The sequence below is a fragment of the Megalopta genalis genome, chromosome 1, assembly GCF_051020955.1.
Source record: "Megalopta genalis isolate 19385.01 chromosome 1, iyMegGena1_principal, whole genome shotgun sequence".
Lineage (NCBI taxonomy): Eukaryota > Metazoa > Arthropoda > Insecta > Hymenoptera > Halictidae > Megalopta > Megalopta genalis.
This window is the reverse complement of record NC_135013.1, coordinates 17,795,495-17,818,165: the sequence shown is the minus strand read 5'-3', so window position 1 is coordinate 17,818,165 and position 22,671 is coordinate 17,795,495. Positions and strand designations below refer to the sequence as shown.

General features: G+C 40.6%; 1 protein-coding gene across 2 annotated transcripts in view; it reads right to left on the bottom strand.

Moving 5' to 3' along the window:
• Positions 1-9,050: 9,050 nt before the first annotated feature.
• LOC117222786 (uncharacterized) overlaps positions 9,051-22,671 on the bottom strand; it is a 149,851-nt gene continuing 136,230 nt past the window's right edge. For both annotated transcript variants that reach the window (XM_033474713.2, XM_033474720.2), the window contains 2 exons: positions 13,635-13,965; positions 9,051-12,433 (listed from right to left, as the gene is read on the bottom strand). In XM_033474713.2, the coding sequence (XP_033330604.2) occupies positions 12,305-12,433; positions 13,635-13,965 (460 nt within the window). In that variant the 3' untranslated portion in view covers positions 9,051-12,304. The remainder of the gene's footprint in view (positions 12,434-13,634; positions 13,966-22,671) is intronic.

Sequence of the window (22,671 nt, the reverse complement as noted above, 5' to 3'; positions counted from 1 at the left end):
CATGAAGTCGGCCGTGGATTTATCGCCGTCCGTTTGGCACGCGATTCAAAGGCCAACGTCGTTACGATGGATGAGATTTCGCTCGTTTAAGGGCACACGAGCAAACAATGCGATCTCTGAACCGCTAATAGGATGCGTTTGCTCTTTTCTAGGTAGAACAGAGTCACGATGACATTTTACCCTTTTATTCCGTCCTTTCGCACACCGAACCCACTCGCATTCCGTGCCCGGTAGCCGATCAAGAGATCCCTTTCGTCCCGGGATCGCGATCGATCGAGATCTCGTCGAGCGTCGATCGCACCCTGATTCGCATCTGTGTGTGCTCTTCGGGACAACCGAAGCTGCTCGCGGTGATGCACACGGTACATCGTGGAATCGGCTAACTATATATGTTTCCTTTCCCTTTAATTTATTAAGCTGTTCGAGCGAAAGAGTTCTCGTTGCGCAGTTCATTCTCGCGAATCGTTCCTCAGCGTGTAAATAAAAATTCACGATTCGGTCGATTCGATGGCCTCGGGCCAGCCAAGCTCGCCTCCCATTGGTCAGTGTTTTTTTCAGGGTTTTTTTCAGTGTTTTGATAACTCGTAAACGAAGCCGCAGATTGCATTTTCACTGAGGAAGAAGTTACTTCGAAAGAGCTCTATGTTTCTCGGTGATGCCATAATTTTGGGACACCCTGTAGGATAGAGATAATAGAGCAAATTTGACAGTATAGAAATAGGGTTTCTTGTTTTGTTGGACTTTATTGTTGGTCCACGCGTTATGTATCTCGCTGTTATTAACCAAATTAATTTGGTTTCAGGTGTCAATTCGATTCAGGTGTCTAATCGAAGATGCGATTTTTCGAGCCTCGCGGCTCGTTATTATTCTTGTTGACAATCGGTAACTATAAAAATAAGTCGCAAGGCTCGAATAATCGTATTCCTTCTTCCCAAATTCTCTCTAATCGACGCTCAGATTGCGCATAAAAATGGGCCTCATTTTTATAATTACCGATTGTCAACAACTATAAAAATGAGCCGCAAGGCTCGAATATAATCGTAAATTCCTAAATGATCCCTAATTGATGCTCAGATTGCGCATCAAAATGGATAATTTGGGAATTTACGATTATTCGAGCCTCGCAGCTCGTTTTTATTATTGTTGACAATCAGCGGCTACAAAAACGAGCCGCGAGGCTCTAATAATCGTATCTTTCCTTCCTAAATTGTCCATTTTCGTTTTTGCAAGCTGAACGACGATTCGACAGAATTTACTGTATTCGTGCCTCGCGCGGCTCGTTTTTATACCGAATGTCAACAACGATGAAATAATCGTATCTCTCTCGATCTAGAGCAGGGGTGTCAAACTCGTGACCCGAGATGAACAGTTTTGCGACCCAGTCAATATATCCGACGCAAGATAAAAGTAAAATAGAAATGTGAATTCGAAATTTTGAAAGTAGTCTCGGCCAATCAAATTTCTCCCGAAATAGGAAAGATAGTATCAGAGAAGAGAGATGTCAAGTATCAGGACGTAAACAATAATTTAACTTTATATATGTTTATTACAGTGTACCAGTCAAAATAAAAATATTTGTTTCTATGAACATTGATTTTTTTTGCGGCCCACCTAAAGTTAAGCATTGTTTATTTGGCCCAAGTTAGCTTTTGAGTTTGACACCTCTGTCTTAAACTATTAAAAATTTTGTTTGGCCGAATTTTATCGCCGCATATTTAAATGTTTATACACCATACAAATTTCTTCTGTATGTTACAAAAAATTATTATGATATTTGCACATTCCCTTGCCTCTTTCTCTATTCAAAATCGTCACATTGGAATCATAATTATTAATATTATATTGTATATTAACAATAGCATTACTTTATTCGTCTGTTCTGTTACAAGCAATGTCCACATTTATGTTAACATCTTAAATAGAATCAGAAATATTTTAGTTTTATCTTGTGATAATTTCTCGCATAGGGCTGCGCTAAATGAAATCGTCTGCATACTCATGTTTCTTTGAAAATATGTAAGGCAGGGGTGTCAAACTCGCGGCCCAAGATGAACATTTTCGCGGCCCAGTCAATGTATCCGACGCAAGATAAAAGTAAAATAGAAATGTGAATGAGAAATTTTGAAAGTAGTCTCGGCCAATCAAATTTCTCCCGAAATAGGAAAGATAGTATCAGAGAAGAGATGTCAAGTATCAGGACGTAAACAATAATTTAACTTTATATATGTTTATCACAATGTACCGGTCAAAATAAAAATATTTGTTTCTATGAACATTGATTTTTTTTTGCGGCCCACCTAAAGTTAAGCATTGTTTATTTGGCCCAAGTTAGCTTTCGAGTTTGACAGCCCTGATCTAGAGGGACAATTAGAGAGAATTCACTGTAGTTCATTGTTCCGTGGACGCGTCGGAATAAGAACGGCTCGGTGGTTGCCCTCGTTCGAGTGCGAACTGCGCTTCAGCAAGGTCCCGATGGGTTGCCAGCTTAACACGGAATAATGGAACTTTTCCGCGTGATACGGTCGTTGACGTTCTTCTTCCTCCTCCTCCTTCTCCCTTTTCGATACTTCACGGCGAAATACCGAGGAGAGAAGAGACCGATCTCGTTCCCTCGAGTAGTTCAGTAGGAGGCGTTTAAGCTCCTCGGCATTGTGGCGAGCGGCGCGAAGACGACCGCATAGAAAGGGTCGTCGTCCTCTGTTCTCCGTTCTCCGGCCACCGTTTCCCGTCTTTCGCGATCGCTCTGGCGAAGAGCCAGCGATCGATCGGAGAGAACAATTCTATCCGAAAGTGGCTTCTTCTTGGATTTGGGACAACACGTACCGCGCGCGGAAACTTGCTCTTCGAGCTTCAAGCTCCTCGGATTGCAACCTAGCGACACGTAAGCTAATATTAGAGAACCGTTGACCCGTCCTTCGGACGTCGTCGATCATCCGGATTTCCATGTTTTCATCCGTAACGTTTGCCGCAACGACCCCGAGGCCGTCAGCGATCCCCTTGCTTCTTCGGTTAATTAACACTGAATCTACCGACAGTTCACGTATATTGTATACCTATTCCTACCGCGACCGGTCTTTGGCACAACTTATATTTTTATGTGAGCCGTTTATTTTGAAAGTGGCATAAGTCACTTTACCGTAATGAAAAGTGGTGATTTTCTTAATGTTTATACGAAATTATTTGTATTGAGAAAAATATCAGTATCCCGAGATAACAAATGCAAGTAAATCTTCTCGAAATTTAGCATCCATATTTTTAAACGTAAAATTATAATATTATATAATATAATATAATAATATATATTATTATATTATTATATATTATATATATATATTATATTATTATTTATATTATTTATATAATTATTATATATATTATTATATTATATATAATTATATATATAATATAATATAATTATAATATATTAATATTTTTAAAACGCAAACCCTTAAATATATCGACTTCAAAACAAAGTGACTTACGCCACTTTCAAAATAAACGGCTCAAATATACAAGATGTCCCCGAAACTATAGTACCTCCGGGAGATGAGGGCTTCCTGAGGTCATTTGAAGCAACTTTTTCCTTTACGAAAACTTTCTCCGAGGCATCGTTTACGAGTTATTAACGAGAAACGTCGACCAATGAGAGGCGAGCTTGACTGGCGCGCCGAGCCAACGAGCGATCGAAGCGCGGTTCAGCTGATTGGCTCGGCCGCCTCGCGCCAGCCAAGGTCTCGCCTCCCATTGGTCACCGTTTTTCGTTAATAACTCGTAAACGAAGCCGCAGATCGCATTTTCGCTGAGGAAAAAGTTACTTCAAAAGACCTCGGGAACCCCATATTTCCCGTAAGTACCATAATTTTGAGACACCCTGTCGCATACCCAATTTGACAGTATAAAAATACAGTTTCCTGTTTTGTTGGCCCACGCGTTTATGTATCTCGCTGTCATTACCAAGTTAATTCGGTGTCAGGCGTCCAATCGAGAAGATGCCAGAGGCTTCCAGTTTTATCGAGCGCTTCTCGCGTTGGTTGCTCGCAATTAACGGTACGAGCAATTTGTACACGGCACAATGGGCTGCGTTCGAGATTAGAAAGTATATAATTGATTCTACGAGACAGCCAGGAGCGAAAGATGCCCGGTGCGTCTGCTCGTACCTGGATTCCGCGAGGTCTTCTGTCTACTTACCTGACTGCGTCTCAATTTACGACCTCGCCGTGGATCTTCGATCGAGCACCAGCTCGCGGTATCGTGTCCCAGGCAACGGCTGCACGATACCGATCGTCCGTACGGTGTAATGATTTCATAATCGAACGGGGATCGTTCCACGAGACGCGGACGGAGGCGGAGAAAGGACTTGCTGTAATTCTCTCTCTCTCTCTCTCTCTCTTTCTCGTTTCTCAGCGAACATCCACGTTATCGCCGCGATTCTCAACGTTATCGGTTCGCAAGCACTCCACCGCGTCGCATCGTGATTTACACCTGACTTTTCGAGGACGCGCACCGTTGACCGAGATTCCCCCCGGGTAAACAAAGCGGAATATAAAAAGCACGGAATTATACCGTTCCTGGCGTGTTGAAAATATTTTCGGAACTATTGGGTTGGCAACTAAGTAATTGCCGATTTCAGTTATAGACGTCTGTCATTCCCATTTTTAATCGTATCTCCTCTTTCCAAATCGTCCATTTTTGCGGACAATCTGAGCGTCAATTAGAGAGACATTACTGTATTTATAAAATATTATTCCGCCAGTCGCTGTCCGAAATATTGCAGCGGACCAAAGAAAAGCTCTACATGTCTGCGATAACACGGTCGATCCAATTTCATCGGCCATAATTAGTTCTAAATACGGCTGGATGGAGATAAGATCTTGGTCCGAGTTCGCGCGAAGGTGCATAAAAATGTACTTTTCGAAAACAGGATCAGTCAACGAAGCTTCTTAATTAGATCAAGAATGAAACATTGGTTTGCAACTTGTCGATGCACGGACAATGTTTCAAAGTTCATATCTCGTTGGTCGCGTTCGAAGTTTTTATAACGAGCCTGACCGGACGTTGCAGAGCGATTGACCCACTATCCGTCAATGTCCAATTTTCGGGACCCTTTATCGAACTTTCTTCTTTCAGAAACTGCAACTTCTAAATATAAAATACAGGCGTTAAAATGAGGGAGAACATATCACTTGCTCCATGAAAGTATTAAGAACTCCCGCTACAGTAATGTCTCCCTTACTGACGCTCAGATTGCGCACAAAAATGGACAATTTGGGAAGAGAAGATACGATTATTCGAGCCTTGCAGCTCGTTTTTACAGCTGTCGACAATTCGTAACTATAACAAATGAACCGCAAGCATCGAATAATATTAGGTTGGTAACTAAGTAATCGCCGATTTTAGTTAAATTAATAATAATTCAGTTAAATTCATAATTCCATAGAAAACAGAACCAAGATTCTTACAAGATACATATACATATATCGCGTATATTATCTTGTGTTCTTTATATTCTTGTTTTAGAGAGTCTCTCTCTCTCTCTGGAATTGAAAATATTGGATTGGCAACTAAGTAATTGCCGATTTCAGTTATAGATGCCTCTCACTCCCATTTTTATGATATCCGTAAATGTTATATTATAAAATTATTATTATTATTATTATGTTATTTTTTATTATCCGTGAATGTTAGCAACTGGACAAATTGAATGCAGCGGTCAAGGAGAAGCGACCAGAATTGGTCAATCGTAAAGGTGTCATTTTCCACCAGGACAATGCTAGACCGCATTGACTTAGCTATTTCTTTTCAACCAAAATACAATTTTAATCTCCTGCTATCAAAATTTAATTACTTCTCTTTTATATAATATTGCATTCTCTTGTAGCTAATATTTAATCGTTTTGTTTCAACCGAAATAAAATTCTGTTAGCTTGCTATTAATATTTAATAACTTCTTTTCAAATTCGTTTAATACTATTAATACTTAATTATTCCTTTTTAACCGAAATACAATTTTATTCACCTGCTACTAATATTTAATCATTCCATTTTTATGATATCTGTAAATGTTATATTATAAAATTATTATTATTATTATTATTATGTTATTTTTTATTATCCGTGAATGTTAGCAACTGCACAAATTGAATGCAGCGGTCAAGGAGAAGCGACCAGAATTGGTCGATCGTAAAGATGTCATTTTCCAGCAGAACAATGCCAGGCCGCACACGTCTTTGTCCACTCGGCAAAAATTGATGGATATTGGTTGGGAATCGATGTTACACCCACCGTATAGCCCTGATCTCGCGCCATCGGATCACCACTTATTTCGATCCCTGGACAACTCCCTTCGTGGTAAAACTTTGAATGATGATGACGCTGTAAAATCTCACTTAACTCAGTTTTTGGCCGAAAAGGATCGGACTTTCCGCGAGCGTGGAATTTTCAAGTTGCCAGAGAGATGGCGAAAGGTCATCGAACAAAATGGAAAATACATTACAGATTAAACTTCGTTCCAAGTAAAAACAAAATTTTTTATTTCATTGAACAAATCGGCAATTGCTTAGTTGCCAACCCAATAGATCGAGAAATAAATAAATATTAAAGAACTGAAAAATATGCACCGATGTCCGGTCAGTCAATCAAATGCCGAATGCTTGTAATCTCAGGGGATTTCGTCGAAGGATCGCGAATGGATTTCGTCGGAGAAAGGTGCGGCGAAATAAAAGAAAAAAAATTACGAAACCGGCTCGTGAAAATGATTCTCTGGTAAAACTAATTGATTCTGACGATGCTAATTTCGAGCGAGGACATTCGAGGAATCGAGAGGATGGAGAAGGGCAACGGGTCTCGCGCGCACGGATTCAATTTTACCGACGCGATAACTTGTGCTCGTCGTCTTTTAGGGAACAAGACATTTAATGTTTGCGCATAGAGAAACGAATGCATCGAGCGGAGAAGTTACGTCGCAGTTACGTGGTTCTTCTGCGAGTTATTACCATGGAATGCGTATGTATTCTCCGCTGCCCACTCGAGCGTTTAATATTCGAGATGAACTTCTGAAATTGTCTCTGCGAGCTCAAAGTTCATGTTCGCTGTTTATCAATTTTATTGGCGACGGAAAATTGTTTCCTTTTTTTTTCTCACAAACCAAGTAACTGTCTCTTTCTCTCTCTCTCTCTAGACGCTAATTTAAACGTTCCCGAGACGAAGTGGCACACCCAAGTGCCAAGGTACTCTCGCAGCAGCGACTCGCGTTTTTACACTTCCATTGTGCCTACGACGTTCGCTCGTCTCTGCCGCGCTTGTTAATGTAAATAGGTGCGTGTAAGTTCATTTGCGTTCAGAGGAGCGACGACATCGTCAACCGCTGACGGTCGGCAACCCTTTCGGCATTTCCCTTTCTCTGCTTTACGCAAGCTGCGTGGGAATCGCGGCGAGTTAACCCTTTATACTCGAAGCCGTTTTAACTGTACATCTAAAACAATCTTTTTGACTTACAGTACGGTAATGTCTACCTTACCGATGTTCAGATTGTCCACAAAAATTGAACAATTTGGGAAGAGTAGATACGATTATCCGAGGCTTGTGGTTCGTTTTTTATGGTTATCGATTGTCAACAACTATGAAAACAAACCGAAAGGCTCGAATAATCGTATCTCCTCTTCCCAAATTGTCCACTTATATATATATATATATATATATATATATATATATATATATAATTATAATAATATAATAATAATATAAAAATAATATAAAAAAAAAATAATATAATATAATAATAATATAAAATAATATAATAATTATATATATATATATTAATTTTATATGTATATATAATAATTATTATAATATTATATAATTTATATATATATAAATGCATATGAATATGTAATTCGTACAACGGCTTCACTTTTAATGATTTCTTCAATCTAAACTTTGATGATTTCAGCCTCGGAATCACCACTCGAGTGCGAAGGGTTAATACCAGAAAATAATAGAAAAATCGTAACGTCGAAAATGATTAATTTCGCGGTGGTTTGACGGAACGGTGGGGATAAATCCTCGTGGATTTTGTTAGCCCGACAACGACGGGCCGCGCGATGTCGGAGAGTGGAAAAACTGATCGCGCGAAAGATTTGAATGCCGGCGACCTGCACGAGCCGTGTTCCCGCGAATTCTTGCAATCGTTGGATCGATGCTTCGTCTCCTGTTTCGGTAACCTTTAAAGGACACATATGCTCGATATATCGACAGCTGGCGAGACTTGCGACAGAGCTGATCACAGATTCATCGAGTCCGTTCAACGTTCTATCTCGATTGTCTTCGTGATCGCGCTCTGCCCGCCGCAACAAAGGGTGATGCTTGCTTAACCCTTTCGGTACGAGCGCGTTGTCCGCCGTGACATTCCCACTGTACGAGGGGTGCCGCGCTGAAAATGCGCACATAACGCAGGGTCGGTCCGCTTTTGTACGAAGATTTTCTTAAGCGTTAAGCAACGACTGTGCTTGATCCGTTTCTAAATCTTTCTTTAACCCCTTGCCGTACTTTGTCGAGTCCGACTCGTCATGAAAATGTCTAATAATAACTTATTGAGTACATACGTTATTCTGTCCATTAAAATTTGAATAAAATTTTATAGCATAAAATTATAATATATAGCATCGATAAGCATCAATTTTCTTTCCCAATCTAAGAAATTATGGTAGTCGAAAAATCTCTAATCGCACTAACTGCGAAGAGAATGGGGTATGTCAAGGGGTTAAATGTTTCCTGTAAACATTCTGTAAAGGGCCCACAGAAATATGGCTCACACGGATGCCAGATGTATTCGGCACTCGTCCATATCGGTCATCGGATGAATGCCGGATATATCCGGCGCTCGTATCGAAAGGGTTAATCCGAATATTGGTAATTCAGAAATTATTTATCCGCAAGCGATGCGGTACGCGACAACGGTCATGCTTGCGAGAAGCAAAGATAATACGTGTAGCTGTAGTTGTCGCGTTACCGACCCGCAGAATGTCAGTAGCATTAACTCGACTGTCAACAGATTTCCGCAAAGTCTTTTTATTATCACTTTCTTAGGAAATACCAAGCGAAAGAGTTGGACAGGCCGCGTCTCTCTGCGTCTGCATGTTTTCGTGCGTGCGCGGTGTGTGTGCACGTTGTTTCGCGTGACATTGTATACACTCTATCGGTTTCATTTCTTCTTCTTCTTCTTCGGAAACATCGATGTCCATTCCGGAATACATACATCTGCGAGGACGCGAGTAAATTATTCAGGATCTCTCCTATTACTTACAATTTTATATTACACTCTGTTCTCCTTACATACACTGCGACTGCGTACAATGAATGAAAATAAAGGAAATCTTATGTTCATTTTCTGTCGCTCTTGCTTCTCTCTCTCTCTCTCTCTCTCTCTCTCTCTCTTTCTCTTTCTCCCTTTCGATCACACACGCACTGACACACACACACACACATACACACACTCTCTCTCATTCAGTCTCTCTCTGTCGTTCCAGCCGTTCTAACGCCACTGTGCCGCAGCGTTTCATAAATATCTGTTTGCCCCGGGCGATCTAGGAAAAATACGCGGATATGTGCATTAAAAAAATACAGGCACTCGCGCAGGCAGACACGCAGCCACGCACACACAATTCACCCCCCCCCCCCTCACAAACCTAATCGCGAACCGTCCTCCGCTCGTCGCAAAACACAATGTTTCCTCGGTCGAATACGCGATAACATGAATTTTCAATGGGCGAGAATCGGACTCGTACGCATAAAGAAACCACCTTTCTTTCGGTCGAGTTCGAACGATCATGCAAATTTTCCAGTGTCGGGCAATCCTTTTAGTACAACTGTCGATTACAATTTTCGCATCCAACTGACATGCGTCGCAATTTGAACGAGTTGATCCGTTAAAAATTCTCGTCGCCGTGAAATAAATATCTGAATGTACAATCGTTTAAATACGTAAAAATAATTCTCTAATGCACTAGAAGCGTACGTCGAATAGAATTTCCATTCAATTTCGATTAAAAATTAACAGTTCAACGATCATAATATTTACAATTGCTAGAGGTCGATTAAATCGGTCGCGACTTTTCACGAATAAATCTTTGATTAAAATTCTTTTTTCTCGTTTTTTCTTTTCTTTCTCTTTTTGGTCGATTTCTCGCTCGGTCTATTTTCACCGGATTGAAACTATTTCTGGAGAAAGTTTTGCTTTCTGTCGGATAAAAATTGAAAATCTATAATCGTTTACACAGTCTATGCGTACGATTTACGGTCATGAACACACGAGTTCGATCGTCTCGAACATGTTTGTTTGCGCGGGCGAGAAAAAGACAGTCCCCGCCCCGTTTTTTGAATTTCTCAGGCATCGTGCTAGGCAGTGCTCGAGCGGCTGCGGTTGCGGTTCGGCAAAACGGGATCCCTCGACTTTCTTACACGTAATAATTATGCGTGGAACCGATCAACGGTTTCCCCATCGACGAACAGCGAACTTTCGTTGGTTCGACCAGCTCGCGATTCTCGATCTCTCTGTTGTCATTGTCATCGTCATCGTTGTCGTCGTCGTCGTCATGGTCGTCGTCGTCGTCGTCGATGCACACACCTCGAAACGTACGTGCGCGCGTACACAAGGTTAAATAGGATAAAAACGGGTTAAAAGCTGCGAAGTGAGACACGTAGAAACGAGGACACGTACGTCGGTTAAAAACGAACGAATAAAGAGCGTTTCGTCGAATGAGAAATTAACAAACGTCCGCCACCAAGAAATCTTCCCGCTTTTCTGTTATCGAACGCGTCAAGTTTGTTTGTGCTTGAACAGCGAAATCACGCTCGCAACCGCGTCGACGACAATCATCGCACACACGCTTCGAAAAAATATCACGATTATTTACAGATTCTGTCGTAGGACGACGCGACGATCCTGAATCAATTACTCGACGATTCGACGTTCCGACGTTTCGATCCTTCCCCCTCCGGCCCCTCGCACAGCGCTCGCGAGACGTCGAAATCAACGCCGACCAAACGAATCTTCCGTGTTCGTGTGAAGCGATTGCGAATAAGATAATACACATCCACCGAGAGAAATCATACGTCTGTGTTTGCTCTTGACAAGAAAAAATACGCCGACATTCTATATTCATCGTCCGCCCCATTTCCCATTCGTCCGGTTTTTTCTCATCACGATCATCGTCACGATACAAGTGTAGTACCTTCTGTTTTTCTTCTTTCTTTTTTTTTCGTTTTTTTGATTAGCGCACGTGCTACGCGATGGTTTAAAAAATCTTTCGTAAAAGTCGCATGTACATATACATATATAGAAGAGGTTTCCGGTCGTTTTCTTTGTTCGTTTTTTCATTTTTCATTTTCTTCCTTTTTTGTTTTGTTTAGTAAAAACGAGAATCTATCAACCTATCGTAGTATTAATATATCGATGTCCAACGAAGTGATAATAATAGCTTCTTTCGTCTCTCTTTGCTTTTGTTTATATTCGTCGACAGACCCGGTTAGAGTCTCCGAACATCGTTCTTGCGCAATCCCGACCGTCTCTGTCACGCTCGCTCGTCAAATAGTCGTTCGTTTATACATTTCTTGAAACCACGATGATAATTTTGACAGTAATTAACCACAATAGTAAAAGCATATAAGCTATACAACTACCATTTCTGTATCTACAATATAGTTTTATGTATATTTTTTGTATTTATAATATATATATATATATATTGTGTATGTATATATATATTTTTATATATATATATATTTGTTTTTTTTTTTTAATTCTCTCCATTCATAGTCTATGTACTTTATGGACACTCAATTGTCTCTGAAAGGCTATCAAAGAGGCTCGGTGCTTTTCGCTCGTTCAGGTATCTTCCACGTTCGGGCCGCGGCCGAAATCCTGGCCAGGACATCTCTCCCATCCTGTTCTCCCGTCGGCGACCTATGGCGACACATGGTCGCGAAATCGGTTTCACGAGCTGCGAACTCGGGAAAGCGAACGAACGCGCGCTGCGCCGCAGTTTTCGCGCGAGATAAACGTTCGAATGGCCGCGCGTCACGGTCTCTCTCTCTCTTCACTCCCTACTTGTTGGGGAACCCACGCGGTTCCCGGACGAGAGAATCCTGGTCCTGTTCCACGGCGAGCCGACGACCCGCTTCGAACCCGGTCGGAAACCGTTCAGGCATCGCGGAACCGAGAACTGGTCGTCGAAGAGAAGACGAACAACGATCATCCGGTGGCTCGGGCATCCTTCTGCTCGTTCGATCTCGCTCGGCTCTCTTCTAATTACTGCAGAACACAACATTTACATTTAGGCTTCTTCTTCAGGGTGACGTGTTCGACCTGCGAAGCGTCGCCTGGTCCCTGCGCCGTCATTCTAGCCACTTCCACGGTCGCTGCCCTCGACGCTGCAACCTGTGCATTCAACGTACCCTATTATTCCCTCATTTTCCATCGATTTTACCCGACATTCGCGGCTTTCCCCGAAGCTATTGTGCTACACTACGGTCTGCGCGATTACGATTTCCCATTATTTTCGAGCTAGTCCCGTTCAACGTTAGCTTCGAATTTTTTTTAGAATTTGCAATCGTCGAAATTACCGAGATATCGTGGCTCTAGAAGGTCTCTGACACCTTAAACTTTCTATTTTCGATAAATGTGCGATATTTAAACTGTTATAATTTTATAAAAATCAGTCGTGCAACAATAAACCTGGTGTCGCTTTAAAGCTTGGAATTTTTACTTTTGCAATGCATCGTTGGCTAGTGTACAGACTTTTTCATCGAAATTACCGAAATATCGTGGCTCTAGAAACTCTCTGACACCTTAAACTTTCTATTTTCGATAAATGGACGACATTCAAACTGTTATAATTTGATAAAGATCAGTCGTGCAACAAAAAACCTGGTGTCGCTTTAAAGCTTGAAATTTTTACTTTTGCTATGCATCGTTGGCTAGTGTATAGACTTTTTCATCGAAATTATCGAAATATCGTGGCTCTAGAAATTCTCTGACACCTTAAACTTTCTATTTTCGATAAATGGGCGACATTCGAACTCTTATAATTTTATAAAAATCAGTTGTGTAACAATAAACATGGTGTCGCTTTAAAGCTTGTCATTTTTACTTTTGCTATGCAAACTAGTGTTCAGACTTTTTCATTGAAATTACCGAAACATCGTGGCTCTAGAAACTCTCTGATACCTTAAACTATCTATTTTCGATAAATGGGTGATATTTAAACTGTTATAATTTTATAAAAATCAGTCGTGCAACAATAAACCTGGCGTCGTTTTAAAGCTTGAAATTTTTACTTTTGCTATGCATCGTTGGCTAGTGTTCAGAATTTTTCATCGAAATTACCGAAACTTTCTGACATCTTAAACTTTCTATTTTCAAGAAATGGACGACATTCGAACTGTTATAATTTGATAAAAATCAGTCGTGCAACAATAAACCTGGCGTCGTTTCAAAGCTTGAAATTTTTACTTTTGCTATAGATCAGACTTTTACAGACTTTTTGGAGCCACTGTATATTTTTTAATCTTAAGGGCTCGGGTTAGCCGGTCGAGTGGTTTGTCGGATTGAAGAAAATGATAAAGGGGGTGAGACGCACCTTATCGTTGACAGGCTGCTGGTTGTTCGCGGTGCCGGTTTTGATTGGGGTGCTGTGAGCATTCCCGTTCTCCTGGCCGGGTTTCGGCGACGAGTTCGGGCGTCGGCTGGTGGAGTTCGCGGAGGACTTCAGCAGGGGGCTGGAACTCGAGTCGTGGTCGAGGGTGGTCTGCGCGTTTCCACCGTCAGTCTCGCATCTTGGCAACGGCGGGGCGGTTTGGCCAGGGGTCGGCGTGATGGGTTTCCCACCTTTTATCAATTCCACTATCTCGTCGGCCTCCCTCGAAAGGTCGCCGTCCGGTCTGAACGGATTATCCCAGCCGCTGTCCGTGCTGAAATTTAATTCGACGATTCATTCGGAACTTTCGTGCTCGTTATCGGTGTCTCGCACCCCCGTACCATACCGGACCGACGCGAAAGCGGAACGAGTATCGTTCGCTCGCTTAACCGGCCGATTCCACGTCGATCGCCGCTACTTGAGCCCCCAACGACTTCTGGATTCATGTCTTTTAACTGTTTTATTTTCCGAAATCCAGCTGCCCAAAAATATACCAATATAAAAATATATATATATATATATAATAATATATATAATATTATATTATATATATATATATATATATATATATATATAATAAATAAATAAATATATATATGTAAAAAATGTACCAATTTTTTAAAATTTAAAATGCAATGAAATTTCCGTGCAATATGGGTCTATTTTATTTTCCGAAATCCAGCTGCCCAAATAGACCCATGTCGCACGGAAATTTCATTGCATTTTAAATTTTAAAAAGTTGGTATATTATTGTTAACAAAGGAATCGCGTAATATAAAAACATAATATGATAATAATAATTTAATTAAATCCGTTGTTATAGGATGGGATTCAAATAGTCCCCCCGTGCCACGTGAGTTCATGAATGCGCATGCAGCTATTGCAATATTACGAGGTGGGTATAAAAATATTTCACCATGCATGACCGTGCATTAAAAAAAAGGAACATTTTTAATCCCACCGTGTCCCAAAGAGTTAACGTGTCTATCAAAATTCAATTCTATCTAAAGTGTCTGCAAAAATTCTGAGATTGAATCATTCAAGTTTTGCCATAACGATCTTCAATGGAAGCTGCTTTATAATTTCAACAAGTACAGCAATTTCTCCCGGAAATGCCAAATTTCGGGTTGCCGTGAATTTCCCTGTGCTAGTCCTGCGCCTATGTAATTTATTGCTACGTCGATGATAGGGTCGACACGGAGTCGGTCAAGCGGAGTTACTAGGTATAGTAAATTCTCCCTAATTGACGCTCAGACCTGCCGATTTCAATTCCGACCTCCGAACATTTCTGGAAGAAGTTACTATAATCTGAAGTAGATCATTTGGATCATCGACAGCGTACATTTCGCATTAAACGCCTTTAACGCTTCGTCCATCGAAATCGATAGATTTCCAGACGCTCCGATCGATCGATTATGGCCGCCAATGTCCAAACATCCGTCGATAATTAGTAATAAACAAACTGGTCAATTAAACGCTAAACGTATCCAGTCTCAAAAGTGACTGATGTTTTGCTTCATAAACACATATTGTCGAAACACCCGCCGAAATGCCAAATTTCGGGTTGCCGTGAATTTCCCTGTGCTAGTTCTGCGCCTATGTAATTTATTGCTACGTCGATGATAAGGGCCGAAATTCTCCCTAATTGACGCTCAGACCTGCCGATTTCAATTCCGACCTCCGAACACATTTCTGGTAAAAGTTACTATAATCTGAAATAGATCATTTGGATCATCGACAGCGGTACATTTCGCGTTAAACGCCTTTAAACGCTTCGTCCATCGAAATCGATACAGATTTCCAGACGATTATGGCCGCCAACGTCGAAACATCCGTCGATGATACACTTCTCGTAACACCGGATTCCCTTCGAACGAGCGTGCACGCGCGCGCGGAATCGCGGAAATTAGCGGGCAACGAGGCGGCACTTAATTACACGGTTTAGAAACGCGTCGCGGAACTTTATCCCGGTCTGTCCGCGCGATATTGCGCGACAGGTTCGCTACAATTATAATTGCCGCTCCCAGTTAACCGTGACATTGGCCACGGTATCGGATCGCGCCTAATTGCAGCTGATCTTCCGCCTCGCTCCCAGCCGGCGCCGATGCGCGAGAGCGTTTCCTGAAACCGGCCAGACGTCGCTCGTCCGATTCCTCGGACGGAGGGAAGAGACGCGACGACGCTCGACGATCTACGAGACATTTCCTCCCAATTTCCTCCGGTTAGCCGGCAAGATTTACGCTTTCGCCGAGACTGCGCGCCGATTCGGAGGAGTCCGTCCCGTTCGGATCGCGATGGGATCGACTCGGACGCGGCTTGCGTAACTCCGGCGCAATTGCGCGCCTCGGCGCGCGGCGCGTAACGAGACGAAATTCCGCGGTAATGCAATTAACCGGCGGGTAATGCGAGAGACAATAATAACGGCGACGACGAAGACAATAATCACCTTTACGTGACCGTGGCATTAAAACAACTGGGTTAAGAGTGTAATGCTTTTAAAGCAACGCTGCCGGCGAGCCGTTCTCCGAATTAATTACCCGAGCAATTCGCCGTCGAAGTCTCCGCGTTTCCTTCTTCGTTCGCATTAACCTTTTAGGCACGACGCGCCGCTATAGTGGCTTTCGCGGATGTCATCTTTCAGAACGACACGCCACTATAGTGGCTTTCGCGGATGTCTTCACATCGATTTACAACAGTCTGGACAATTTAGGAAGAGGAGATACGATTATTCGAGCCTTGCAGCTCGTTTTTATAGTTATCGACAATCGGTGATGATAAAAGACGAGCCGCAAGGCTCGAATAATCGCGTCTCCTCTTCCCAAATTGTCTATTATAGCGCACAATTTGGACGACAATTAGGGAGACATTACTGTAGAAACCTGCGTTCAGTGCGTTTGTCTACAAAGAAGTTCGACTCTACGGGATTATAAAGGGTGGGAGGGGACTGGAGGAGATAGGTGGCGATGAATCTAAGGAAATCAGGATTCCTCGGATTCCTCGGATCATTTGAAGCAACTTCTTCCTTTACAAAAATGTTCTCCGAGGCACCGTTAACGAGTTACCAACGAAAAACAGTGACCAATAAGAATCGAGCACGGCTGACGCGGGGCGGTCCAGCCAACCAGCGCGCGAAGCCCAGTTCCGCTCATTGGCTCGGCCGCCTCGCGTCAGCTGAGCTGGGATTCGACCGCCTCGACCGCTGGCGCCGTTAGCTCGGTCGCCTCGCGTCAGCCGCACTCGCCTCTCATTGGTCACTGTTTTTCGTTAATAACTCGTTAACGGTGCCTCGGAGAAAATTTTTGTAAAGGAAAAAGTTGCTTCAAATGACCCGAGGAACCCGCCACTTTCGGATTGCAAGACATTTTTGGGACATCCTGTAGTGGCTCGCTCTAGTAGCTCACTCGCTCTCCGTTTGAATTAAATAATCATCTTCCTATGCATTGTTTTACATTTCTTTTGTCGACGGAACATACAGCATCAGACTCTGCCGACCAGAGAAATAGCCTCGCGCAGAATTCAGCCGCACCTAAAAGGTTAATCGCCGAGGAACAACTGGTCAATTAAACGCTAAACGTATATGCAGTCTCAAAAGTGACCGATGTGTTTTGCTTTATAAAATCGGCGCAGGACTGTTTTTGTTCCAGTTCTTTCGACATTTTTATCAGAATCTGTGCTCGGTTTGTTCGATCGCGTGTTCTAAGAAAAAGAGTCTTTGCAATTTCAGCAGCTTTCAAATCAGAAATGTGAGACCGGTCGTTTCGATCGACTCGACAAGCTTAGGCGTTATCGTGTTGCCGGAACTACAGCTGCTTTTCTTAGGAGATTCAAATACTTGTGTTACAACGTGTCTTCTCGTCCATTTTCTAGACCGTTTTCCGAAACGCGGTCGACTGCCGCCGTTGTCTGCTTTCCACGAAACCGATAGCAGAACGATGCACAAGAGAGAGTAGTTTTCGCCGGCAGAAGCGTTGCCTCGCACCGGAAAGATACCCAAGAAAGTTACTCTATTCGCTCGCGTATAGCGAGCGTATAGGTCGCTGGTTACAGGGCCGAGAGGATCGAGCCTCGAGTGTTTCCGAAGTTTCGTTGGAGTTTCGCGAGGAATACGCAGTCGGATATTCTGGGACACATCGCCGCGTTCATTGTTCGCGGATTTGGCTCATAGAGGAGGAATCGTCGCCGGATGAAAAGGAGGATAGAGGGTAGCCGGTCGGAAGAAATCGAAGCAAATGGTGGGGACGCGCCAGGGTGTTCAGAAAACGTGTGTCGGCTATATGGGGCAATCCGATACTTTCGACGCGCGAGCAACAAATCTGTATACACCCCCCACCACCCTGTTCAGAAAGTGTTTTAGGGTAGTTGCAGGGAATTCGATGAAATCTTGATCGGAAATTTTTATGACTTTTTTTTAAATTTCTTTCAATGTTAATTGTATTTAGTTGTAACGAGTACGTACAGTGAATATTAATTTTCGTTAATATTCGGACACTTTTCAACACGCAATAACTTTTTTTGGAACTGAACTAAACGGTCTGAATCTTTTTTTACTAGAACATAACTAGAATGCTTTTTTTTTTAAATTTTGCTATTGCTTAGAATGATAAAAGAAAATAACAAATACTGTTCAATAATTTTTAAAAATTTATTAAAAATTTTTTAAATGCGGCTTTTGTAGATTGTAAGTTATATGCACGTTAAAAATTTCACAGATGTCGGTTGACCTTCGTACGAGCTGTAAACAATTGAAGATCGAAAAAAATCGCAGTTTTGTTTTCATTTTTGATACTTTCCACCGATAAGTGTGAGAAATTTGCGATTTTTACAATATTTTAACGCTTGTAACTTGACCTTGCATTGATCGATTTCGATGAAAATTTTAACATGCATATAACTCACCGAGATCTACAATCTGCATTTTTTAAATTTTCATTATCGGCACAGCTAAAAAAGTTGAGAAACGAGAGTCTTTAATTTTGTTGTTCCGAGTAACAGCAAAACTGTAACAAAGTAGTTTAGCCATTGTCTAGTATACTAGTCCCTCTATTTAAACAAATTCCAATCGTTTATTCTAGTTTTAAAGAAGTTATCGCGTTTTAAAAAGTGTCCGAAGATTAATGGGAGTCACTGTATATATAATATAATAATATAATATAATATAATATATATATAATATAATATAATATAATATATATATATATAATATAATATAATATAATATATATAATAATATATATTAAAAAACGTGGTGGATATATCGACAACAAGAAAATTCGATTTTCTTTTATAAAATTGACAGATATATATCTGTCAATTTTATAAAATAAAAAAATAAAAAAAAATATATATATATCTGTCAATTTTTTATAAAAGAGAATCGAATTTTTAATTACTTCTTGAACCAAATTCGCCAACCGTGTTATTACATTTCCTCTTCGAAACGAGTCCTGGACTCGTAAAGCAACATAAACCGTTGTAATTTCTCACAAACCTGCAGAAAAAGTTACGATCGCGGAACGAAACAGCACATAAAATACAGAATGGAAAGCAAACATTCAACAGTTGTTGCTCTTTAAACGAACCCACGTGTCGCGGCGCGGCGAAAGGAGGTTTAATTGCTATTGTTTCCTAATTGGGTTTCGGTACAGATATTTTCGGGTCACCCGGTACAGTGTACAGGAACGACGGCAGGCAGGGTAAGGCAAGAGGCAGGGCGAAACGAAACGGTTAGTAGGCTCGCTCGTCGGAACCATTGGACCACGGCCAACCGGACTAATAATGTCCGATATTGCGAAACTGCGCGCTGTGCCTCCCCCACCTCCACCCGCTTTCCCCGCCACGATTAATCTTCCCGGATCGCATTCCATCGCGTTTGTCCGCAGTTCCGACAGCGCTCGCGACAATGGAGGAGACGACGCGCCTACTCTCGCGCGCCTATTCGCGACAAAACAGCCCTCTCCACCGTCGACAAAAAAAACGAAACCATTTTCGCGTTGCTTCTGCCGTGGCTCGCTGCCGATTGACACCGATTAATCGGCGAACCCGACGATCCATTGATCGCATTCACTCGCTCATATAAGTGCTCTGTCCATCTCTGAGATAGAATATCTACAGCTGTGCTACACGTAACTGTTCTATACGTACGTTAATTCCTCAGCGATCCTTTTAATCCGAAGAGCGGACTTTGCTACTGATTATCTTCTGCATAGAAGCACAATCGCGGACGCGATATATCGAGGTCGTAAAATCGGTTAGATTGCAATGTAGATGATAGAGACAATGGAGTTTGATGTGAATTCGATTCGAGCGCACGATCTTTTCGTAAAAGTACATTGTACGGATTACTGCGACATTTTTGTTTTACGGTTTATTTTATTACCTGAAAAATGTTATGTCTGCGACTATATATAATATCAATATAATAATATCGATACAATATCAATATAATAATATCGACACAATATCAATATAATTATATCGATTATTACGTATGTAATGTAATGTCATGTAATGTAATGTAATGTAATGTAATATGTAATGTAATGTAATGTAACATGTAATGTAATGTAATGTAATGTAACATGTAATGTAATGTAATGTAATATGTAATGTAATGTAATGTAATATGTAATGTAATGTAGTGTAATGTAAAATATAATGTAATATAATGTAATGTAAAATGTAATGTAATGTAATGTAATGTAATGTAATGTAATGTAATGTAATGTAATGTAATGTAAATGTAATGTAATGTAATGTAATGTAATGTAATGTAATGTAATGTAATGTAATATGTAATGTAATGTAATGTAATATGTAATGTAATGTAATGTAATATGTAATGTAATGTAATGTAATATGTAATGTAATGTAATGTAATATGTAATGTAATGTAATGTAATATGTAATGTAATGTAATGTAATATGTAATGTAATGTAATGTAATATGTAATGTAATGTAATGTAATATGTAATGTAATGTAATGTAATATGTAATGTAATGTAATGTAATATGTAATGTAATGTAATGTAATATGTAATGTAATGTAATGTAATGTAATATGTAATGTAATGTAATGTAATGTAATGTAATGTAAAATGTAATGTAATGTAAGATGTAATGTAATGTAATGTAAAATGTAATGTAAAATGTAATGTAATGTAATATAATATAATATAATATAATATATAATATTTTATACATATAACATTTCTATATATATAAGAAGCTTGAATTGGAGCAACGAATGCCAAAAGGCTACGTCATTCGCGGGGATTGTAGTCGACGAGTTCGGCGGATTCGCGGGAATCGCGTAGCTCGTGAAGTGAAATGGTCCTTGAGCTGGTATGCGACGCATCGTTTTATATTTAAACTATCGCGCGGGTAGCCGTGTGCGGTGACTTTCACGCACGATATCGGACAGCCGAGCATATAGAAGGCGAGACGACCCGCGTAGTAGGCTCATCGATTCGTGATTCGATTAATTAATTACTCTTGATCCCGTTATCCGCGTGACCGAGAAACGTCACGGCAATAACGCATAATGTCAGGATCGTGTGCGTAATAATTTGCGCGTTGTTATCGCGAACCGCCGCGTCGACGCACCGGTGCGTCCTCGTGTATTCTAACTCGGCCTTTCCGACATCGCGCAAACAGCGCGAACAAAATACGGCTTACTCGTATCGCTACACTATTTTCCGCGGCGATAATATCGGATTATAATAGCGGCGCTGAAACGGTTATTCGAGACTGCTACCGGAATAACAGTTCTCTGTTAAATTCTACGGGAAACTCGTCCCCGGTTGTCGAACATTTATCCAGTTAGCTGCGTTCGACGAGTATACTCGTCACGGAGAAGTGGCAGTATTTTGTGTCGCGACGAGTATACTCGTCGCGCGTAAAAAACAGTGACCAGCTATTTAGCTATTTAAACTGTAATATATTTTAGTGAAAACAAAAACATATTCTCAAATTTCAGGATGTTTAGAATATTTTGAAGCTAAGCCAGAATAAAACAAACAAATAAAAAATATGAATAATTCACGATACTGGTGTTCGACGTGCAAAGCGTCATTATGCATCGTTCTTGCTTTGCTGAATAATTCTCTACAACGTCAATTTAAATTTTTAATTTTTATAAGTACTTGATTTTTCCTTTATTATATATATATATATATATATATATATAATAAAAGAAAAATATATATATATATTATATTATTATTATATTATTATATTATATATAATAATAATATAATATAATATATATATAAATAATATATAATAATATAATATAAATAATATATATATTATTATTTTTCCTTTATTATGTGTGTAGTACACATATTAACCCTTTGCACTCGGGCGGTGACTCTGAAGCACCACTAAAAAAAAAAATTGTTACATCACGTTCTAAGATAATTTTTATATTATCAATGTTTAGATGTAAAAAAATTGTTAAAAGTCCAACTGTTGTCGTATGAGTCACGAGACTCGATTTCATATGCACAAAATGCACTTTGTCACATAAAATAGAAATACTAACAATATAAAATAATAATAAAAATACTAATAAAGTCAGAGAAATTAATTTAGATTTATGGTTAAAATGGCTTCGAGTGCAAAGTATTTAACGTTCAGCGAACGAGTAAATATTGGTAATAGAATTGTTAATTTTATAAAATAAAACCGCCTCTTCTCTCGATCCAACATTTTAACAGCGACACTAATTCTACGTTCGACAAGTACACTCGTGAAAAAGAAGGCGCCACAGGCTAGCCGGTTAAACCGCGAAAAAATTAATTCCCACGCGAATTTTCTATCGTGCTGGAATCTCGACCGCTCTCGTGCACAGGCTTCGCTTCCGCTGTCGCGTGTGTCCACGCCGTGCTTTTCGTGCAACCGTACGAAACCGGGTACAAGCATCGAAAGGAAAACGATCGAGGCCTTTGTATGCAAATAATCCGTGTGTGTGTGTGTGTG